Source organism: Gossypium hirsutum, chromosome D10 (genome assembly GCF_007990345.1).
Source record: "Gossypium hirsutum isolate 1008001.06 chromosome D10, Gossypium_hirsutum_v2.1, whole genome shotgun sequence".
Classification (NCBI taxonomy): Eukaryota; Viridiplantae; Streptophyta; class Magnoliopsida; order Malvales; family Malvaceae; genus Gossypium; species Gossypium hirsutum.
In genome coordinates this window covers 60,764,255-60,788,688 of record NC_053446.1, presented here as the reverse complement: position 1 = coordinate 60,788,688, position 24,434 = coordinate 60,764,255, and the positions used below count along the sequence as shown (strand labels likewise).

Genomic DNA, 24,434 nt, shown 5'->3' with positions numbered 1-24,434 from the left:
TTTCTTAAATTTTCACTTAGCTTATTAGCTACAACAACATTTCCTTTCAGATTGTTACCCTTCATACCAAAGCTACAATACTATTTTGATTCTATAGAAGGTGCAGACTTATTTAATGCATCTAAGGCTTGAATCTGATAACAACAGCTCAACTCGAACATCAATTCTTAAGCACGAGTTGGGGTCGAGACATAATCGAATTACTTGAGTTTGAGCTCAATTAAGATCATTTATTAATTTTTGTACTCAAGTTCGAACTCGAGCTTGATTAAGCTTGTTCATATTCAAGCTCGAGTTTGTTCGTAATTAACATCCTTTTATATAATAGGGGTAAAATTGTATTTTACAGTATAAAAATAGCTTAATGTTATAAAAGGTCCTCAAAGAATTTCAAAAAAAAAATAAAAATCAATTAAGCCTCTCCCAACTTTTTGCACCCAATTAAACTCCTAAGTTACAATTTTGACCAGTAAGACCCTTTGATTAATGTTGATTGTTAGAAATTAATAACAACATTGACGTGGTCGCTAATAGGCGTCAGATCAATACTGGTTGCTGAAATAAAAAACATATATTTTTAAAAATATAAATATAAATCCAAATGAACCTAGATAAATAATTATTCATTTTCATTTGAATCAGAACACCCATTTATCAAGATTCATTCTAAAATAAAAAATTAAAAAAATTATTAAAATTATAATAATTCTAAAATCATTAAAAACTATAAGAAAACATAAAAAAATTATAAAAAGCTCATTAAATTTACAATCAAACCATAATATTTTTCAAAAAAAAATCCATTTATTTCAATTTAAAAGTATTCAATGTTTTAAATTTTGTTTAACTTCTTATATACGTACGTGTTCTTACATGCCATTAATTTATACTTATATTCCACATTCTTATATTTCAATTGAAAATGTTCTATCTTAAATTTGAATATATTTAAATGAAAAAATAATTGGTCTGAAATACCAAATTTATATGAAAAGATGCAATATAATTTATGATTTTTTATAATTGTTATATTTTCAATAAATTTTATGAGTTTTTACCATCTTAATTAATTTATAACTTTTTTACGTTTTTATAAATTTTATGTTTTGAATTAACTTTTCATGCTTTTTATAAAAAAATTTGGTTTTTTTTTTTTATAATTTTAAAATGAATATGGACACCGTGTCCAAAATCAAATGAACCTGGACAATCAGTCATCTAAGTTCTTTTTAGATTTTTTTTTAAAAAAATTAATCTTTTTTTGAAATTTTTTATTTTGCTGATGTGGCAATGCCACGTTTGCATCTAGTGTTGACATGGATCACAATGTCAATATTTGTTGGTTGACATGACATCTATTAATAGCCACACCAGCATTGCATCTAGTTCCTAATGATCAATGTTGATTTTTATTTTTTGAAATTCTTCAAGGCGTTTTATACCATTAAGTCTATTAAAATATATTAAAGTGAAAAGCTCGTTAGGCTTGAGGACTATTTGAATCAAGTACTATGGTGTTCAAATTCAACTCTATCAATAACTCGAGCTCGAGTTTAACTCAATAATTATCAATTCGAGTTCGAGTTTTTTTAATCAAACTTGAGTAATTTATAAATATAAGTGCCTCATTTATATCCTAACTTTGAGTTGTTTCATATATGAGTAAATAAAACCTTAATGTATGTCATATATATGTATGTATAGTAAATGAAACCTTAATGTTTGTCATAAGTCCCACAAATCTAGCTGTCCGTCCGTCACTTAAATTTGTGTGGTCTAAAATCAGAACGTACAATGTAAATGGATTATAATGATGACTAAATTCTCATCATCATCTCCTTTCAATTTCCTACTGTATTTTTTTTCTCAAAGCCTTAACTCTTTGTTATCATCATGCCTCCCATGGGGGACCATTGCTGCCGAACTATACATGTTCATGGCCCAACCATATTACTTAATTTGTTTTAATCCAAGATTAAAAGAAGAATCATAAAATTCACTATATAAATCAATCGAATGAGTTATTGTAGAGCTACCTAATCAAAGGAAATGTGTGAGCAGGGGACCATGAATTTGTCTGATTCAGTGTTTCTTAAATTTGATGTACAAATAGCATATGGCTTGAAGGGTCGAGGAGAGCGTGAAGAAATTAAGAAGCAAGCATAGTACTCAATGTATAAAAAGAAGGCTGTCATGCATTAAAATAAATAGATGGTCATGAAATATATATTCTTTTTAAAAATGTGTATATATATGTAGTGCCTACTGCAATAATGCTTTTGCCTAGGGTAGGTGAAGACAAGATATATCACCTGTATCAAGTAAAATAATTATTTGGCTAGAAAGAGTGAAGAACTATTAATTTTATTTGGGAGAGTATTGGATATTATTTTAGGATTGGTATATTTGACTCTTTTTTTTAAATAATCTATTTGAAAAATCTTTGGAAAAATGAAATTTTCATATTTATGTGTGATATATTTGCATTAAACACAAATACTTAAATAAATAAATAAATAGTGAAAGCAACAAATAAAAAAGAAAAAGAAAAAATTATTAACTAAATTCAATGAAACAGTATATATATAGTGATGATAATGTATAAAATGAATTATTTTTTCATGAAATCCATTTCAGCCCAAACATTACCATCAAAAACCTAGACACGTTGATATGAATATTACATGAAAAAACTTTAAAAAAAAGGGAATATTACATGAAAAATATAATTAAAATAAAGCATAACACAAGAATATAATATATATATATTGTAAACATTGGCATCTAGGGTTGATTTGCTCGGATAACATCGTACACTTTGAAGTTGTTTTTTTCTTCAGACTGAGTGGACCTGTTTGAAGAAGGAATGATTCAAATCACACTTTCCTTTCCATTGTCAAAAATGACATAATAGCTTTTGTCACTAAATGCCACCACTTTATATATATAATTTTATATGTATATAGTTGATACCCATAATTACTTTCGGTTTTTGACTAAATTCAATACAGAATCGGATCAAATTTTTTAATGGAAGATAAAGCTTTCTTAGACTCTTTTGGTTAAATTAATATTTTGTGTTTGAATCGGATCTAAACTTTTTTTCCAAGTTAGTCCATGAGCTTGACAATTCTCACATTAAAGCTAGAATTTTTTTTTCAAGTTAGTCCTTGATATTACCTTAAAAACCTTGAAGTTCAAGTCTCAATAAGTTTAGGCCCCAACCCCTGAACTTGTTAAATTTTTTTTGTCCAAGTTAGCCCTTAAATTTGACAATTATTCCCACATTGAGGCTTGAATTTCTTTTTCAAATTAGTCCTGAACTTGGCAATTGTTCTCACATTGAAGTCTAAATTTCTTTTATCCAAGTTAATCCTTAATATTTTCTTGAAAAACCTAAAGTTCAATCCTCAATGTGGGAACAATTGTCAAATTGAATTACTAACTTGGACAAAAATTTTTTAAGTCCCAATATGGAAACAATTACTAAGTTTAGGATTAAATTGAAAAAAAATTGAGGATTCAAATAGTGATTTAACTTTTTTTTTTCATCCACATTGTTAAAACTCTAAACCTTACCGTACACTCGACCAGCAGGCATCCATTCTCCACTGCTTTTTATTATGGCTTTTAAAATTCTTCCACAAAATACATGGTTTCATATCACCATTTCTCACTTCACTATAAGCTAATTCCCCGAAAGCTTCATGGCAAGTTTATAACTAAAGTATGTTTCTTAAATTATATACTTTCTCAGGGTCTTGCTCTGGATTCAATAGCATTTACCCCCGTGATATCCAAGAAAAAAGAAAAAGAAAATTTGAAGTTAATTTTCTCAGGTACCAAACAACAAAGTCCATCATATCATTTACCCCATGATGTCTCCATGTATAATCATGTGCTATTTTGAAAGATAATGCAATGCAGATTTGTAATTTAGAATCATATTGGTTCCCATTTTTTTTGCTGACTTACAGCTAATGCTTGTATGTATAATTTGTTTTTTCTTATGTTTTGCATGTGGGACGTTTCAGTCTGGGAATTTGCCTCAATTATATACATATATATACTTCCTCAAACCACTCAAGAACATGGAGTACAATGTTATTTTATTAATGTCTTTTTTTCTGCCTCAAGGAATTAATGTGCATATGTTGAAAAAAAAGTTTTTTTTTTTAAATTGCAGATTCCTTAAATGATTAGAAGAAAGCTGACAAAAGCCTGAACTGAAGAGAAATATTGGTCCATGATATTTATCCTAAAATTCAAAAATAAGAACACAACAATAGATCTCAAACTAGCAAAAACAAGAGATTCAAGGATCATTTAAAAAAAAAACTACTAAGTATTTGTACCTTTCAAAAGAAACCCATTTGAGGTTTGTGGACGAACTTCAAGAAATTAATACCAAAAAAGCAAAAAAAAAAAAGGCTTCTGATAATGGGCATTAAAAAGAAACCCTAAATTCTCAAAACCCTAACAAGAGTATTAAAACACAGAAAAAGAGAAACTGGGATTGTACGGAGAGGGGGGAAATAATACTTATAATCTCTAAAACTACATATATAAGTTTCTTCTAACCTTAATTTCATCAAATTGAAACAGTCCATGTGTTTTGATATAATTAAAAGTCATCATCATCATCGTGATGTACTGCAAAAAGAAACAACAACAGTCGAGTATTAATTCAGCTTTTTTACCAGACACTCAGACACACACACACACATATATATAAATAAAAGAAGAAGCCAAAATAAGGGTATTAGGATTAAGTCGAGTTTTACCTTTTATAGTTGCCAAAAAAGCGGTGGAAAATTGAAAGATCTATAAAGATTTTTCCATTATAGATGAGTTGTGGAGTCATTAATGGCCGATGCAGCATCATCAAGATTCTCATGCTTCAAACAAAAGCTATGGCCTGGCCGTACTATACTTTGCATGTGAATCTTGAAGATGCTGCATCAGCAAAAAATGACTGATAAATCTGAAACTAAGTGTGAAATTTCCAGGAAATTAAAAAAAGAAAAAATGAAAAGAGAGAACAAAGGGTTGAATTTGTTTTTAGCATATGGCAACTTGGCATTTCACAAATGGATCGAAATCCTAAATACAGAAAATATGTATAGCTTTACCAATCAAAAGAAAACGGCATGAAAACAAGCAAAAATCGGTAAAACAAATGATTTTATATGTTAATATGTGTAGAAAAAAATGACTTTATCTTTCAAAAACAAGAAAAAAGTCTGTGAAATATTAAAAATAAAGAACACACTTCCCAACTACTAGAACCACATACTTTTCTCTCTTGTTAGATTTCATGGTTCTTAAATTTGTGGGTCAAAATTTTTTTTTTTCAAACATCAAACTTGAGTAAAGTTGATAACTCAACTTACCTTGAAAACCCAAAAAAAAAAAACCAAAATAAATCAATAAAGAAGAGAAAAAAGGGTTCTTAATTTCTTCTCTTGTTATATTTCATGGTTCTTCAATCTTCAAAGTTAAACAAATCCCCCCAAAAAAGGGTTAAGAGATGAAAAAAAAAGGGCTTAAACATTTTGAAAAGAAAGAGGAAAAGAAAACAGAGATTATTGGATAAATGAATATCTAGGCAAGTTAATAATAGACATAAAAGAAAACATAAGAGATATGAGGAAAGAGTAGGTGAAGAGAAGGGAATAGTTTGAGGGGGGTTATATACACATCACATTCCCATGAGAGATTTTCAAGTCACTTATGGGTGCATGGAAATTCTATGCCCTCTCTATTTCTTTTTTATTGTATTTTTTAAACAAATTAAGACTCTATTTGGGTTAAGAAAACATAATTCATTTTCATTTTCATTTTCATTTTCTTAAAAAGTGAAAAATATTGAAGAAAATGTGCTTAGTTAAATTTTTTAAAAATTATTTTCAAAAAAACAAAAATTAAAATATGTGAAAATTAAAAAATAATATAAAAAAATAAAAATAAATTTAGATGCTTTAACCCAGTTTAAATCTAGATAAATGCAAAGATATTTTTTCAACAATTCGTCAAATATTAAATCAGGTACGATGGTTAAAATCCATGCAAATGTAATTTTTTTATTTTATTTTTGTGAAATAAAAATAGTTACTAAACATGTTTTCGTGTCTTCATTATTGAAAAGAAAATTATTTACCATTTGAATTTTTTAAAATAAAAAATGAAACTTTTTTCTAAAAATGAAAATGAAAAATAAAATATTTTCATGGAACTTTAATTTGTATTTTATGACTACTAAAAATGAGTTTAAATAAATAATTAGAGTTGTTTTAGATTTTATTTGGTTTAAAAAGATACATAGAAAATAAAAAATAATAATGATAATTTTTTTTATTTAAAGTTTAAAAGTTTTTACAGTCAAAGGTCAACTTTTTAAAAAATTGATAATACTATAAAGACAAAAAGATTTTCAACACTAAGGTTGGTGCAAGATAATTTATACATAATAAAAGTAGGCTATATTATGTATTTTTAAATTTACTTGGCTTATATAATAATATTTTTTTTAAAAATGCATTAAAAGAATTTAAGAGATAGAATATTAAAACATCCATATGGCCTTTTTTTTTTAATCTTTATGTTAGAGTTGTGTGACCCGAATCTTATTTGATCTGGTTTGAAAAGTTCGAGGTGTAACTCACTTATTAAAGAAAGAAAATAGAGAGATAATATTGGGGCAATACGGACCTTGCCGCACAAGTTGAATCCGTATTGGACTATACTTCTTCTATTAGGCTTTGATTACAAAAGGGTCGTTTAACCTTTAAAAACGAAGCATAGCCGAAAACCTCTTATATTGTTGTTTTTCAATATTAGTCAATTTCTCATCCACTTCTTGTAGTTTTTCTCGATAAGGGTTTTCCACGTAAAATCTGAGTGTTCTTATTTTTCTTTCTTATTATTTTGCGGTCATTCCTACTGTCATTATCAACGTATATTATAACACTTCAAATTAATAATATATTAACTAATGAGAATTTAGCTTAATGATAAAGAAGATTACTTAAAATTTTGAGATTTCCGTATTTAAATCCTATCATGTCTAGATTTGATCCAAATTTATTTTGATTAATTAAGTGCAATCAAATTAATTATTTAATTCAATTTTTATAATAATTGATTTTGTTAATAATTATTAATAACTATAATAATTGTAATAATAATTTTAAAAAACTATATTATACCATATGAGGTTGGATCAACATCTCAAATATTAATCTAGGATTTAACTTCAACCCAATTATTTATCTTCATTAATCATGAATTTTCTTACATCATAATCTATGAGTTCTACAAAGAATCTCATACATCATCATAATTATTTAATTTCAATAATAAAAAACATTTATAACTCATTTTTTTAATAATAACTCAACTTACAAACTATTATTAAAAAAATTCTATTAATTATGTATATCACACATCACGGTCCAATATGCTAGTATGGACAGACAAGACAAGAAATTCTTAAATCTAGCACATCATGAAGAAGTTCTTTAGTTCCTCTTTTATTATTTTTTGGTAAACTACATCTAAACTCATTAAACTATTAATAAGTTTAAGATTTGATTACTTAACTTTAAAATGTTACAAAATGGTTATTGAATTATTCAAAAGTTTACATTTAACTTACTAAAATGTTAAAATTGTTACCGTATGCCCTTCTCTATTTGCATTGCTTATACCAATAAAAAGAACTCTCCTCCCCCTTTCCTTCTACAATTCGGTTTTTTCTTTTCATGAAACAATTTTTAAAAGCATGAATCTACAAACTAAAATCTAAACAACTTTCTTTTCCGATCTTTGACACTAATCGACGAATCAACTTGGATCTAAAGTGTGTTTTATTGATCTACCATATTAATCGTCAAATCATCACTTAGAGCTCGCTAGCAAGACTTTTGAAAGAAAAAAACTTAACAACCCAATAACTTAAATAAAAACTTTCAAATGGTTCAATGACTTAAATGGAAACTTTTGAATGGTTCATTGACTATTTTGTAACCTTTTGAAGTTGAATGACCAAAACGTAAACTTACTAATAGCTTAATGACCTTAAGAGTAGTTTACCCTATTCTCTCTTTTTTCAATATTTTTTTGTGATTAGTTCCAATAATAGAAGATCTAAACCTCCACTATATGTTTATGTTTAAATAAAGCTTACTTTTTGATTCAATTAAGATTGACTGATTCAAAGTAATTTAAACCCTAGATATGGATATACTATGAAAATGCAATTTAATTTTTTAAATTTAAATTATTATTATTAGTGGAAAATTGAAAAGATTTTCTATAGCAGACAAGTAGCCCCTAAATCAATGAGGTGTAGGGCTGTATCAATGCAATTGCCAATGGACAAGGAAATGAGTAGTTGAATAAAACAAAGAAAGGAATCTTGTTAACCAAATCATAATAATAATAACAACAAAAAATAATAACATTTAAATAAATATTTCAATCGAGCAGAGGACATCTAGATGCCCTGTTAGGAAACATATAAAATAGCTAAAATAAAGTTGATGAAAAACCATTCCAGATTTGTTCAAGAAAAAGAAAAACAAAAGCTACATAAATTTTTATTTTATTTTTTGCTAACATTTTTTTTCTATCATTTAGTTCATAAGGCTTTGCTAAAATAGAATTATGTATTAAAATATTAAAAAACCATATATTAATATATATATTTATACTTAAATTTAAATAAAATATTGGTATTATTCTAATAGTAATTTGGACCTCTATGATCAAATAAATTAATTGGCCAATTGGATAGATTTGTAAGTTACAACCATGTGATTCGTTAGTAAAAATTGACTCTCAAATTCAATTCTTAATACTCAAAATATAAATAAAAATGTAAATGTGTTGTAACCATGGCCGGGCTACCTGGTCAGTCTGAAAAGTGGAAAGTTTGATTGGGTTTTGAGTAATTTTTTTTTGTTCGGGTTCAGTCCAGCCTGATTTGAATTTGTAAAAAAAATATCTACTGCTTTTTTACTGTTTTCTTATTGTTTTGTTGTCATTTCACTATTAGATTGCTACTATTTTATAGTTATTATTTGGATATTGTATAACACTTGTTTTATTATTAATTTTGCTACTATTTTAGAAGTATTTATTTGCTAAGTTGCATTTATTTTACTGTTATTTAAGTATACATTTTTTTATTTTTCGATTTGTTGGGAAACATTTATTTTAATATTTTTTGTATATTTGATATATTATATTTTTTTAACTTATTTTTATATAAAAATAATATAAAAATTTTAATACATGCAAACCGAGCTTGAGTTTTAGATTTTGGACAAAATTTTAAATTTAATTTTTGGGTCGGACTGAATCCAAACCTAAAAACAGACCTAACATTTTTACTTTGCCAACCTATAGACAACTCTAGTTGTAACCTTGTGATTGCAAGCCATTTATATAATTTAATTATGATCATTAATTACATAGACTTTATCAGTCTTTTCATTAAGCATTAATAATGATGATGTGCCTAGGCATTATCAAGCTTTTCTTTGATATTAAAGGATGGTTTTAACATGTTAAATTAAAGTAAATTTAGATATTTTAAGATTAATATCTTAACTATTTATGTAAAAATTTAAAATTATTTGATATTTTTATCATATATATTTTAACAATTCAACTGTTAAGAATTTTATATAATATAAATAGTTAGAATTTTTTTAATTTATATTCCAAATTTGATATGTATGATTTATATGAATGTAATATAAAATATGACAATTGAATTGTTTTTTTGAATAATCTCATTATAAGTTTTGATCATATTTGTTCTTTTTGACACGATGTTATAATTACCTATAGCCCCTCCCCAACTCATAAATAGGAAGATAATGCATTTTAGCACATTTGAATCCACGTCCTTTTGTATTTGCAACAATATTTATGCCAAATAAACTAAGACTCAATTGGCGACAGTTAAATTGTTAAAATATTAATCGTACAAAAAAATTATATAATTGTGTAAAACTACTTAATTTTTTTTCTTTTTTATATTGATATAAGTAGACTGTCCATATATATAAAGGGGCGACGCCAAGGGATATAAGTAGAGACTTAGGCCTTAACCTCTTAAAATGGAAAAAAAAAGTTAAACTCTAAAATATATGATAAAATCACATTAAAATTATATTTTAATTTATTAAAATTTATAATTCAAATTCTACTCAAAATTTTTTCTCTAATATATATTATGATTTACAATTAATTTTATTTTTTTTTAGAATTTTGATATGATTAAAATTTGTTTAATTTGACTGATGAACCAAACACTAAATTGAAGATATCAAAAAGATTACAAAAGTAGGTAAGACTAATTACATTTACGTTATCAGAAGCAGATTCTTGATACATTAAGATCGGTTTTTTTATATGAAAAATTGATCACATCATAAATTTACTTTTGAAATATTAATTAAATGCTACTGTTGCAGATAATTTTGAGATATATATATACATACATGTAGGATTTGATGATATATTTTGTTATTTAGATGAGATTCCCCGTTTAGCTAGTACAGATTAACCTTTGCAATTTCTTTCAAATCAAAGACAGGAAATAGCTGGTTACCTAAGCACAAATCATGGTGACGAAATCTACCTTACATTTCAATTTTCAGAGTTCTTGGATGCTTAAAAACGGTTTAGCCCTAACTCACAGCACTTTTTTTTTTAATTTTTATCTATTTATAGGTTGTTATTGTATTTGTTCTTTTTGATATAATCCTTAAAATTATCCGTAGTCTCTCTCAACTCTCAAATAGGAGGATAATGCGCTTCAGCGCACTCAAACACACATCCTCCTGCACTGACAATAATAATAATGCCAATCAAGTTAAAATTCAGTCGGCAACTCACAACACTTTAAATGCAAATAAATTTTCTCGTAAGTAATCCCTGTACAATTACTCTAGAGTTTATTCTTTAAACTCATGACAGATTACAGGAAATTTCTTTTATATATATATATTTTAAATGTTTATTTACTTTTAATTTAGTTTAATTTATTTTAAATTTTAGTTTTAACACAATGAATTTATTTTATTATGTGTTTTTTAAAATTATTGTTTTCTTCTTGAATATCAATTTGTTGGTAAAAAGTTTTATCCAGTCCCTTTCAATTTCAAAATTAAGTAAATTGGTCTCTCTAAAAAAATCAATGCAATTTAATTTTTGTCAATTTTGAAAGTGAGCAAATAAAGACAATTAATCATGATGTTAGTGTTTTCCATCAATTGTATGTGATTTTGATTGGTATAATAATAAATCTGGCCCTCAAAGTTTACAAGTTCTATCAATTTGGTCCTAATTTGACAAATTTATCCCGCAACATTTATGTAAATGTGTAAATGTTGAGGTTGAATTTGTTAATTTTTTTAGGATTAAGGCCAAACTGACAAAATATGTAAACATCGAAGGCTAAATTTGTTACTATACCAATCAAAATTATGTACAATTGACAAAAGGCATTAATGTTGTGATTAATTATCCTTATGTGCTCACTTTCGAAATTGAAAGAGATTAAATTGTTTCATTTTTTTTTCGGGAGGGACCAGTTTACTCAATTTCGGAATTGAGAGGGACTGGAAAGGTCTTTTTACCCAATTTGTTAAGCATAGCTCAAAGCACAAATTTTGAATACCAATTTCCTTTGATATTTACAAAATTTTTGTGGAAATAAGGGCTTTGTGTCTGCTCATGATTTAAGCATGAGTTCTTGAATCATTCCCACCATTAGCAATTAAAGTAATATCAACCTTAACGAAAAGAAAATTTTGAGCATAGTGAAACAAAAGAAACTCCAAATAAATGCAATCATCCTTATCATTAAATTCCATGTCACCTATCACGTGTAGGTCATACATTAGCTATTTCTCCCCTCATAAAAAAACTAACACTATTTGTATTTTGGGAAACATTTGACAAGTTTAGGTACAAACTTGGACAAAATAAAAAAGCTTAGGTATCAAATTAGAGAAAAAATGTCAAGTTTAGGTATCAAATGTTATATGAAGCCTATGTTTTATTATAGATTCTTAGACTTTTCATCATATTGATACAAAGATGGCATTAAGTTATCGATGATGGTTCAAACAGTGCGTATGCATAAAGCTGTAGTTTGAAAAGGGGGTTGAGAGAATGTTTGAACAGATTAACAATGTGTGTCGTCTTTATCTATCCTTTTGATGATGGTGGTATTTATAAATTTTTCATGTGAATCCCAGATGAAGCCAACTATCTCACTCAGTTATAGGTTTGTTGCGTCATAGATGAGCATTTAATATGTGACTTGAAAGTTAGAGAGAGTCTGCCTTTATAAATTATCTTAGATAAATTTTGATGTAATTGAGAAAGATCCAAATGTTAAACATGTAAGAAACAAATGCCAATGATTATGCAAGATAAAATGTATTTGAGTGAAGTATTTTCAATAAATAGACTTTTCTAATTAAAATAATTGAGTTGACGAAGTTTACAAATTACGCACCTTACATTATAAATGATGTCATTAAAGCCTGATTTCCTCGTCAACCCTACTATAAAACACACAAAATGCGAATCACATCAAGTATTGCGATTTAAGTGACTCTCAACATGTAATATTAGCTCTCTTAGGCTTCTAGAGGTAGCTTGCACAGTATAGCACTCAACTTATAAACTATTATCCAATTGAATTCGGGAACCTCACAGTTCTATTCCAAAAAGAAATTCGTCGTAAGTATGATATATATATATCAATATACAAATTTCAAAATTTTTGAAAGTCAGTGAGCATTACACTTGCATTTTGCTGATAATGAAATATATATATGTGTGTGTCTAATTAATTTGCCTACGAAGATGTGAATTAATGATGATTGGCATTTAGAAGATGAAATCATTTACGTAAGTTCTCCACTAGCCTTTGCCTCGTTGTCATTGTCCAATAATTATCATCATTTCCTGCTCTTCATCATATTTTTCATCAATCTTCCATTGAATTATCTTCTTAATCATTGTAGGAAATAAACCCAAAACAAATCGCAAAATAGTGATCGATTGTTTAAGTCTTTATCCAAAACATTAACCTATCATGGACAGATAGCTGAAAAGAATATATCATTTTGTCGTATTAGAACTGTCAAAAGTTTCAAAAGACTGCAGATTTTGAGATGTTTAATCCATTTATTTATAATAAATTTATTTTGATTTAAGTTTTATCATATGTAAATCTTATTTAAATTTATTTTAAATTTGATTTAAATATATTTTATATTATTATTTTAAGTTGTTTGTTTGCTTAAAATGAGAATTGCAATGGAAACGCTACATTGTAGTAGCTATTATGATTTGATATTGTTAAAAATGTGCAAACAAAAACTTAAAAAAATCAATGTTTGTTTACGCAGTTCGGTTTCTTTCTGTTTGCGGAGTTTAGCTCAGTGAGTAATTATACTATCTTTAATCCATAATATAATAAGTGATTCACACTCTATTACTCCTCAAATATAGAGATCTCACCTTTGAACCAAATTACTAGAACACTCACCTCCAAATTGTCCCCTGAGAACTTGAGCAGTAAACACTCAACAATGTTTACAATATCAGTTTGCACTCTCTCACAAGATAATTCCACAACAAACATATTAGAATTCGCTCAATAAGCTCTCATACAAAACTTATAGAAGCCTCCAAGCAAATATTGGTTTCGGCTTGCTAACATAGAATCTAAGTGAATACAAAGTAATTCCTTAAAAATAGTTATTACATCAATGACAATCAAAATAAAATCACTCGAAGATAGGCTCTCCAAAATCAACAGCACTATCTCGATTAAATCTCCACATTCCAAAGACTTAATTGATTCATATGAATCCAATCCAGTTTTCAAATGCTAGAGTTGGCTTTCATAGATGAACCAAAAACATCTTCAATAAAACCACAAATATCCAGACCTAAAGATTTTCTTCATTAAATTGTCAAAACAAATAAGACAAAATTTTAACCACCTCAATGGTAGTTTACAGTTGACATTGTCGAGTGCCACCCAGCAGGTTTCAACTTATTTTGCTTCAACATTTTATTTATTAATTCGTTCATACATTGTAATAATTAAATTTAATTGTAATTATACAATACTATATGTTAAAAATTATTATACAGTATTCTTGATTTTTATATGAATATTCTTGTATAAGCTAAGTATAAAATTTTGTGTATTTTCTCTTGAACGTAAATAAGAACACATGCCCTTGTATTATATATAATTATTGAAGAGTTTGTTCTTCACAAGATTATTATTTCCCTAAGAATCCAAACACAAACGTCTCATAAATTTAGCCTGACTGATGGATTCTTGTTTTTTGGTCGAATGAATGATAGCTTGCAGACAACAGAAAATTAGTGCAAGTTTGGTTGGTTTTCATTAAAGTTTTGAGACAAGTTTGTCAGTGATTTGTCAAGTTGTCATAAATAGAGACACAAGAAGTTTATAGACTTTAATTATATTTTGTACCCCATATTTGTCTTTTCAGCTGTGTTTAGTTTAATCCAATTTTGGACACATATTATGCTAAGAAAAACATTGAAGAAACATGCAAACTGAGATTCTTCTTCTTCTGTTTTTTTAAGGCAATATTATAAGCACTGGGTGCGAGATTAAAGACTCAAGTATTTTTAGAAAAGTAATGTTAAATAGATAGTTTTTAAAGCTATACATAAAAGTTATAATTTTTAGTCTCGTTCGAAATTGTGGTTGGAGGTTTAGAGTTAAAAAGTGTTTTTAAACTTTTTAAGATTTAAATTGTGGTTAAAAAGTGCTCTATCACCTAATGACAAAAGTCGAAATTTAAGTGCTTTTGACTAATGTATTTTGAAGTGAAATTATCAAAATATTATTATTTAAAATATATTTGAATATTTAGATTAATTTACATTTTATGATATTACTAAAAATATAATTTATCATTATATTAAATTATTTAAATATTATTTATCATTTTGGTGGAAAAATTTATTTATCATTAAATTTACAAATAATTTATTAATTACTTAAAAAAGCATATTTCATGTATAATTATATAAATATTATCTAAATTAATTTATTATTATTTTTAAAATTATATCTAAAATGGATATTTTAACTTTCTAACTCAATTTTTAACAACAATGCCAAATACTTAAAATTAACAAACCGTAATATTTCACCCACATCAATTTTCAAAAGTATTTTGTAATCACAACAACAGTCCCAAACTAGCTTTTGTGTTTGGGAAAAAAATAATTTTGGAGTCAAATCATAAATTTAACCCTTATTTATAATCTAATGCATGTTATCTAGTATTAATATTGGGTGTACAAATATTTTCGTATTGAATTGATTTCAAATATATAACATTGTATATTTGAATTTATAATGATTATATTTTAATATTTAAAATATGGTTTATATAGTCAAATTAAATTTTACAAATAATTAATATGGATTGCTTAAAATATTTAAAATTTATATTATATATATAAATATTAATAATGAGTTGCAATAAATTCTTTTTTATATATTACTGAAATATCATAATATTTATAAATTTAAACATTATTTAAATGCATATTTTTTAGTTTTTACTTTAGAATATCATATGATATTTTATTTCTCAAAATTATTTTTTGACAGTAATACTAAACACTTACACCATGTTTGGTTGGGTGTATTGGCTATGCCAATACACCCCTAATCGGTGGGCCCCACCTAATGCGACTGTATTCCATCGTTTGGTTTGATGTATTTCTAATACGGGTGTAATCCTTTACCTTCCTAATCGGTGAAAACCACCGATTTCTAATCCCCCTCTTTTCTGCAGATTAGTTGCCCCTTCGGTTTCCCCTCCCTGTTTTACCCTTTCTGCCGATTTGCTCCCTCTGTGCGCCACTCAAAATTCATTCCATATCCTAAAACCCAATTCTCTCTATCTCCCTTTCCTCTCTTTCAACCATGGACGCCTTGCTTTCTGCCCCGGAAATCACTTCTCAGTCGCTCTCTACCTCTCCAGGTTCTTCTTCCTCTTCTTCTTCTTTAACTTCGAATGATGATTCTGAGTTTGTAACTAGTTCAGTAAGTGAACGTACTTTGGAAGATAATGGGAATGGTAAAACTAATGATAGTAACGAGAATGGTGAGGGGAAGTTTGAAACAGTACCCGAGAGGCCATTTATGGCTGACCCTGATGAAGTAATTCCGACCGTGAGGGATGTTAGTGATGCCCCTTTTGTTGGTTCTGATGGTTCGAATGTGATTTTGAATGAGGACTCGTTTGGGGATGGCGATAATGGTTTAGAGGAATATAGAGGTGAGGGTTCGATGGGGAAGGTTGATGTTGATAGTGTTGGTAATGGGGAAAAGGACGATAAGGTGGAAATGGGTTCCATTGGAGAAGTCGACCAATCTGTTTTATCAATGGAAAGTGGAGAGGAAGGTAGAATTGGGATTTTTGAGAATAATTTGGTGTTAGATGGTGGAGCTAAGGGTTTCAATCCTATGATTGTAGAAACAGTAGATCATCAGGTAGTTGAAGTCGATGGTTCGAAATTTTCTGGCGAAGAGGAGTTGGTTGTCGATGCGAAACCTTTGACTGGAGCTGCTTTAGGCATTGAGACATTGGTGATGAAGGAGACAGAGGTGGTTCCAGTTGACGATAATGCGAGCTTGGATAACGGCTTGAATCATGCTGATGGTTCGAAGTTTTTCGGCGGAGACGAGTTGGCTGTTGATGCTGAGAATAAAGCTGATATTGCCAGTGGGGTTATGCTTGGTAAAGACAATTCTGGGACTGAGCTAAATGATCTCAAAGATGAGGAGATCATAGATATTTTGGAACAAGCATTTGCTGAGAAAGTAGATGGAGGGGGTGGAGATGGAATTCAGGCAAAGGATAGTTCTGCTCAACCTACAGAAATAATGGCAGCTCATGAAACAGAGAATTTAGATAGTGATTCTCAAAGCAAAAGGTCAGTAACCCTGCCAGGAGAAGAATCTCATTGGCCTGAGTCAGTGGAGCAAACTACAGTGGCTGGAAAAGTTAGTTTTGAAGGTGAAATGGAAGAGAAGCAGCATCAGAATGAAGGCTCAGAGACTGATGGAGAGGCTGAAAGTATGTTTTTTAAGAATGCTGAAGCTGCTAAGCAATTCTTGGAGGAGCTAGAACGAGGATCTGCCATTGGTTCTCACTCGGGTGCTGATACTTCTCATAATCATATACAGACAAATGCTATTGATTCAGATGAAGAAGGGGATACGGATGAAGAAGGAGAGGGGAAGGAGTTATTTGATTCTGCTGCTTTGGCAGCCCTCTTGAAAGCAGCAACTGGTGCTGGCTCTGATGGCGGCAACATTACTATAACCTCTCAAGATGGATCTAGGCTTTTCACTGTTGAACGTCCTGCAGGCTTAGGATCCTCACTGCAAAATGCAACATCCGCACCTCGATCAAACAGGCCTAACATATTTAGTCCTGCTGTAACAAGTAGGGGAGATTCTGACAACAACTTGACAGAAGAAGATAAAATAAAATTGGAAAAGTTACAGCTTATAAGAGTCAAATTTTTGAGGATTCTTCAAAGGCTCGGACTTTCTACTGAAGATTCTTTAGCAGCACAGGTTCTTTATAGACTGGCACATGTTGCAAGGAGACAAACCAGTGAACTGTTTAGTGTTGATTCTGCGAAGAGGAAAGCTTTGGAACTTGAAACAGAGGGTAAAGATGATTTAAGCTTCTCCATAAACATGCTTGTGCTTGGGAAGATTGGGGTGGGCAAGAGTGCCACAATAAATTCAATCTTTGGTGAGTCAAAGACCTCAATTCATGCATTTGAACCTGCCACTACAGTAGTGAAAGAGATTACTGGAATGGTAGATGGTGTTAAACTGAGAATCATTGATACCCCAGGTTTGAAATCTTCTGCCATGGAGCAAGGTGCCAATCACAAGGTCCTAGCTTCTATAAAGCAATACATAAAGAAGTGTCCCCCCGATGTTGTAGTCTATGTTGATCGGTTGGACAGCCAGACCCGGGATCTTAATGATCTGCCATTGTTAAGATCAATCACTAATTCTCTTGGCTCCTCTTTCTGGAAAAATGCCATAGTTGCTTTGACTCATGCTGCTTCTGCACCCCCTGATGGACCATCTGGCTCACCTTTGAGTTATGAGGATTAGTGATTGAGTCATGTTTCATATATTGAAACAGAGGAGCCAAGAGAATTAGTGATTGAATTTATGTTTATTAAAAATTAATCAATAATTGAGTTGAAGTAAACCGGTGAAATGCTTACAAATAAATATTCTTTTAAGTTTGGATTCAATCTTTAAAATTGCATATAAAAATACCAAAAGATGAGAACACCGTTATATAAATATTTAATTATTTTATTAAAATAATTAACTTAGAAACAAATATTATATTTTTGTTCATGTAAATAATTCTTAAATTTGAATCTAGATAATTATTTTAAATTTTATTAAATCATATATTTTAATTAAAATATATTTAATATTAATTATTTCAAATTATATTTTATAGTATCATATATTATGATTTTAGTAAATTCATATAAGAATATTGATTATTAGAATTTTATTAAATTATATATTTTAATTAAAATATATTTAATAATTATTATTTTAATTTATATTTTACAGTATCATATATTATGATTTGAGTAAATTCATATAAGAATATTAATTATTAAGAATTTTATTAAATTATATATTTTAATTAAAATATATTTAATAATAATTATGTTTAAATATGAGTAAATTATTTATTATTGATATTAATAATCTTATTAAAATTTAAATAAAATAATTTACCAAAACAAATTTCTGCTAATTATTAAGAATTTTATTAAATTATATATTTTAATTAAAATATATTAAATAATAATTATGTTTAAATATGATTAAATTATTTATTTTTGATAATAAATAATCTTATTAAAATTTAAATAACAATAACAATAATCATTTACCAAAACAAATTTATGCTAAGGGTATTCTGGTCATTTTAGTTTTCTCCATTATGCTATTACACCTCTATTACATTCAACCAAACACAGTTTTACTATTACGCCTCTATTCCATTACATTCAACCAAACAGTTGATTTGCTATTACACATCTATTCCATTACACCTCTAATCCAATACACCTCTAATCCAATACACCTCTAATCCAATACAGCGAACCAAACGTGCCCTTAGAGTATGTTTGGTTGGGTGTATTGGCATAGCCAATACACCCCTAATCGGTGGGCCCACTTAATCCCACGTTTGGTTGGGTGTATTGCCCTAATACGGGCCTATTACGTTACGTACGCAATCCTCATTTTCTCTGCTTCAACGCTGATTTCCAATCCCTTCCAAAAGAAAGGATTAGCTAATCGGTGTCTGTTTTACCCTTCCCAGCAGAAATCGTTCTCCCCACCCTCTCCCTCTCCCTCCCAACATCAACAGAAGTTGCCACCGAACCAAACCTCCACCCGCTCAGATCTTTCGCCGACTTTCATCTTGGCATCTTTCACCAACATCAACAGAAGCGGCAAGTGCTTTTTCTCTTTTTTTACTTAATTTGGATTTTTAATTTTCTTCCTCATGATTGTTTTGTTGACAAAAAACAGATTTGTGTTCTTCAACTATGGTGGGTTTTGTCTGTTGAAATTAGGGTTTTTTTGGGGATAAATTATCAATTCTCCTGCATTATCATTCTATCTTGTATATTGTAGGCTTAATTTGCATTAGACTCTTCCTATATAAAACTCAATGTGTCGGTTTCGTTTGTTGATCTTTTTGTTTTCCTTTTCCATCTTCAGCAATTTGGGCAGCCACAGTGGTTGACTATCAAAGGGCACTCACATTTTGTTAAAAGGGTGAGCATTTTTCTAGTTTCCTAAACTCTCCACATACGGTTCTATTGATGTAAGCTAATTAAAAGTATAATCCAATTCAATGAAATCAGGTTAGTGAAATGCTGGAGACTAAAGGTTGTCAATTTAAACTTGGTTGTGAAGTACAATCTGTTTTGCCTGCTGATAATGGTGAGTGCTTGCCTCGAAAATCATCCATCTTTCAATATTTACCAGGAAAAATATGACTTTTTCATATCAGATTTTACAGACCCCTGAGGATAGTTGTGTATAAATGGATTGACAGGTACCACCATGGTCTGTGGAGATGGTTTTCAAGAAACTTACAATGGATGCATAATGGCTGTTGATGCTCCCACTGCCCTAAAATTATTAGGAAATCAAGCAACATTTGAAGAAACAAGAGTACTGGGTGCTTTCCAATATGCTACCAGGTACTAAAATTTGTACTCCCTCGTTGATCTGTTTGCCTTCGAACGTCTCAAAATTAATATGCAAGTATAATCTAATCTATTTTGCACGTTCTTTAGTTTATTTAAAGTGAGCTACTAAAATTCATGAAATCTAATCAATTGTTTCTGTTGGCAGTGATATTTTCCTTCACCGGGATAGTACTTTAATGCCACAAAACAAATCAGCTTGGAGTGCATTGAATTTTCTCAATAGTAGCAAAAATAATGCATTCTTAACATACTGGCTCAATGCATTACAGGTATGTCAAAAAATTAAGTTTGCTAATATTGTCTAACATCTAGGGAAGCATAGAAGATTCTTGTCAGATACCATTTATTTCATCAGAATTACTAAAATACTTGGTTGTTTATCCAGTTATAACTTGAGTAATGCTGAGTGGTTCTTATTCTTTTTACAGTATATTGGGAAAACAAGTGAGCCATTTTTTGTGACTGTCAATCCAGACCATACCCCGAAGAATACCTTGCTTAAGTGGTCGACTGGCCATGCAATTCCCTCTGTTGCTGCATCAAAACCTTCACTTGAGCTTGGTCAGATTCAGGGGAAGAGAGGAATCTGGTTCTGTGGTGAGATCCTCATGAAATTAGTTAACATTTTGGACCAAAATTTTGGGGAGAAGTAAATTATCAAGGGATGAAACTAGCTCTTTTAGTTCTCTTCCACTAGCTATAGATTTGTGAAGTATTATTGCTACTGTTATGGTGCTGTGCTTTTATATTTCTTGTGTTCTAAAACCTTCATTAGCTGTCATTATAAGATAATAAAACACGATGTCAACTGCCTCTCGTCTGAGTATCTGTTTTACAATTATTTCAGGCTATGACTTCAATCAGGATGAACTAAAGGTACCTCTACCTAGTAATTTCTGCTTATTTTCAACTCTTAACAAGCAAGATAAATTCCTTTAGTTTAGGCTGCAATGAAAGTACAAGAATCCACAAAGCATGTTTCTAAGGTGCTCTTTTTTTCTCAGGCTGGTATGGATGCTGCACATGGTATCTTGGGAAAGCATTCTTCTGTTCTGCACAGTCCAAAGAATATGTCACCCTCTTTCATGGAAACAACGGCACGCCTCTTTGTTACTAAATTCTTTCAACAATATATATCTATGGGCTGCGTAACGTGAGTTCTTAAATATAATCACTCAATGTTAGTTCACTGCATGTTTTTTTACTTGAATTTGACACAATTGACCATGTGGCTATCATCAGTTTCTTAGAGGAAGGAGGCAGAATTTTCACTTTCAAAGGAAACATGGAAAAGTGTCCTCTTAAAACAGTTCTGAAAGTGCATAATCCTCAGTTTTACTGGAGGGTACACACCACACATTACTTAATTCTTAATTCAGTTGGATTACTTGTTAATATTAAACTCTATTGTCACCTTTGCTTATGAGCATTATATGTGCTTTCCCTCCAGATCATGAAAGAAGCTGATATAGGCCTTGCAGATGCATATATCCATGGAGATTTTTCTTTTCTTGATGAAACTGAAGGCCTTCTTAATCTTTTCCGGGTAAGAAAATGTTATCGAGATCTGTTCCTATACATACAATAGAAATTAGGTTTGTTATGATTTATCATAATCTTCATTGATAACTTTGCAGATTCTTGTTGCCAATAAAGAGAACTCAGCTGCCTCAGGATCGAATAAAAGAAGGTTCATTATAAGCTTGAAGAAGAATCTAGATTGCAATACTGGTAGAATCCATAAATAAAACCGGTTTATTAAGCATGGACATTTATTTGGTTGCAGGACTTGGTGGTCACCTGCTCTGTTAACAGCTAGTATATCATCTGCAAAGTATTTTGTGAAGCATCTCTTAAGACAAAATACTATTACACAAGCTCGTAGGAACATTTCTCGTGTTGTTTGTGCAGCTATGCCATCAAGAAGAAGGACGAAATCGAGAGAGTTGCCAAGGCCAATCGTTGAGGAATTGGTAGGACTTTGCATAAACCATGGCAGTGGACACTTCTGTTTTTTATTCAGTACTTTATAAGTTACCTATTTTGTGTTCCGAACATAATATGAATGTTTCGTTATTTAAGTTGAGATGTTATTGAAGAAAGCATATCCTGTTTTGGTTATATATGTTGTACTTATTTTGCCATGGTTTGAAGCTGTTGAGTTCATCTTTGCTGCAAACAAAGAGATGAGAGTGCTTGATGTGGTTGTTTTGACCACATTAAATCGCCGTGCCTGTTGCTGATAATTAGTACTTAAAAAAGAGACAATTAAAGGAAGAAATCAAATTGAGTTTTTCCAATTATTGAGCAGATGAAATTATACAAGTCTTTCAAAAATATTGTTTTGAATTTCTAACCCAGCCAATAGAAGCAAAGAAAAAAATATTAATTGGAGCAATTGTACAAACTTCTATTTGAAGTTAAATACAAAGGCCGTAACACTATTGAAATCAAGCCTTTCAACCTGCATTAACAATGGAAGAGACTGCAGTTCATCAACGTCAAATTTTATATGTTTTATGAACATGATTCTCTCTATCTACAGATAAAGAAAATTTTTTTTGGAACTTTATACTACAAAAGTCGATTTAATAATCCCCGTTCTAATACTGCTTATGTTGTTTGGCTTGTTTCAGTTGGAAATATAATTTATTAGTTATAATTATTTTAAATTTTATTAAATCATATATTTTAATTAAAATATATTTAATATTAATTATTTCAAATTTTCTTTTATAGTATCATATATTATGATTTGAGTAAATTCATATAAGAATATTAATTATTAAGAATTTTATTAAATTATATATTTTAATTATAATATATTTAATAATAATTATGTTACTTTATATTTTACAGTATCATATATTATGATTTGAGTAAATTCATATAAGAATATTAATTATTAAGAATTTTATTAAATTATATATTTTAATTATAATATATTTAATAATAATTATGTTTAAATATGATTAAATTATTTATTATTGATATTAATAATCTTATTAAAATTTAAATAACAATAACAATAATAATTTACCAAAACAAATTTCTGCTAATTATAAGAATTTTATTAAATTATATATTATTAATTAAAATATATTTAATAATAATTATGTTTAAATATGATTAAAATATTTATTACTGATAATAATAATCTTATTAAAATTTAAATAACAATAACAATAATCATTTACCAAAACAATTTTATGCTAAGGGTATTCTAGTCATTTTAGTTTTTTCCATTATGCTATTACACCTCTATTCCATTCAACCAAACACAAGATTACTATTACGCCTCTATTCTATTACATTCAACCAAACAGTGGATTAGCTATTACACCTCTAATCCAATACACCTCTAATCCCAATACACCTCTAATCCAATACACCTCTAATCCAATACAGCGAACCAAACGCACCCTTAAATTATAAAGTAAACTTTTCAAAAGTATTTTAAAAAAAAACACTTTTTTACATGACTTTTCAAAGGCAATGAAAAATTAGCCCTAAATCTGTTAGACCGATAAATTTTTATTCAACTAGATTAATAGATTATTTTATCATTTAAAAAAGAATAAACTAAAAGGTTATAAAAATAATTAAACATATTAAAATACTCGAAATTGTGTCTACAAAAAAATAAAAGATAAAAGTAAACTAAAACATAATGTAAAATTATTATTTTTTGTTAAAATAAAAAATGAAAAAGATAAAGATAAATAAGTACATGGGTTTTACGATTTTAACTGGTTTTGTTATTCCTGATTTTTTTTTCAGTTTTATTAAACGATTCCAATTTTATTTTAATTATATAAATCACTTGTTAAATTGATTAGACTTTCAATTTACTCTTATCTAATTATGATGATATTACTTGGTCTCCACCTGAAATCCTTAAGATAGCGTTTTTGAATTTGAATTTAGGATTAAAAAATCATGTAAATTGAGTGATAAACATATTGGAATAGGAATGTAACATTTATGATTTATGATTTATTGACTATCAATCTATTTAAAATAAATGAGAGGTCATCTTTACA

General features: G+C 28.8%; 2 protein-coding genes and 1 long non-coding RNA gene across 3 annotated transcripts; 2 read left to right on the top strand and 1 right to left on the bottom strand.

Annotated features, from left to right (window-relative positions):
* Positions 1–2,556: 2,556 nt before the first annotated feature.
* On the bottom strand, positions 2,557–5,642 carry LOC107915824 (uncharacterized). Its single transcript, XR_001689287.2, has 2 exons — positions 4,785–5,642; positions 2,557–4,653 (listed from the first exon to the last, which is right to left on the bottom strand). It is a non-coding gene; the product is annotated as an uncharacterized lncRNA (long non-coding RNA).
* A 10,156-nt stretch (positions 5,643–15,798) lies between these two features.
* LOC107945644 (translocase of chloroplast 159, chloroplastic-like) lies at positions 15,799–18,272 on the top strand. Its single transcript, XM_016879725.2, has one exon. The coding sequence runs from the start codon at positions 16,025–16,027 to the stop codon at positions 18,242–18,244; it is 2,220 nt and encodes a 739-aa protein (XP_016735214.2). The 5' UTR covers positions 15,799–16,024; the 3' UTR covers positions 18,245–18,272.
* A 1,548-nt stretch (positions 18,273–19,820) lies between these two features.
* Positions 19,821–22,557, top strand: LOC107922479 (uncharacterized). The gene is made up of 11 exons (XM_041103505.1): positions 19,821–19,951; positions 20,041–20,119; positions 20,235–20,382; positions 20,537–20,660; positions 20,820–20,988; positions 21,239–21,267; positions 21,396–21,544; positions 21,634–21,736; positions 21,842–21,937; positions 22,029–22,081; positions 22,178–22,557. The coding sequence occupies exons 2-11, from the start codon at positions 20,050–20,052 to the stop codon at positions 22,422–22,424; spliced, it is 1,188 nt and encodes a 395-aa protein (XP_040959439.1). The 5' UTR covers positions 19,821–19,951; positions 20,041–20,049; the 3' UTR covers positions 22,425–22,557.
* The last annotated feature ends 1,877 nt before the right edge of the window (positions 22,558–24,434 follow it).

What these genes read in the sequence shown, in the direction of transcription:
- LOC107922479 (XM_041103505.1), top strand. Translation starts at nt 20,050, where the DNA reads ATGCTGGAGACTAAAGGTTGTCAATTTAAACTTGGTTGTGAAGTACAA. An exon ending in GAGAGGAATCTGGTTCTGTG is followed by an intron (nt 20,989 to 21,238) that starts GTGAGATCCTCA and finishes CAATTATTTCAG; the next exon opens with GCTATGACTTCAATCAGGAT. An exon ending in ATATCTATGGGCTGCGTAAC is followed by an intron (nt 21,545 to 21,633) that starts GTGAGTTCTTAA and finishes GGCTATCATCAG; the next exon opens with TTTCTTAGAGGAAGGAGGCA.
- LOC107945644 (XM_016879725.2), top strand. Translation starts at nt 16,025, where the DNA reads ATGGACGCCTTGCTTTCTGCCCCGGAAATCACTTCTCAGTCGCTCTCT.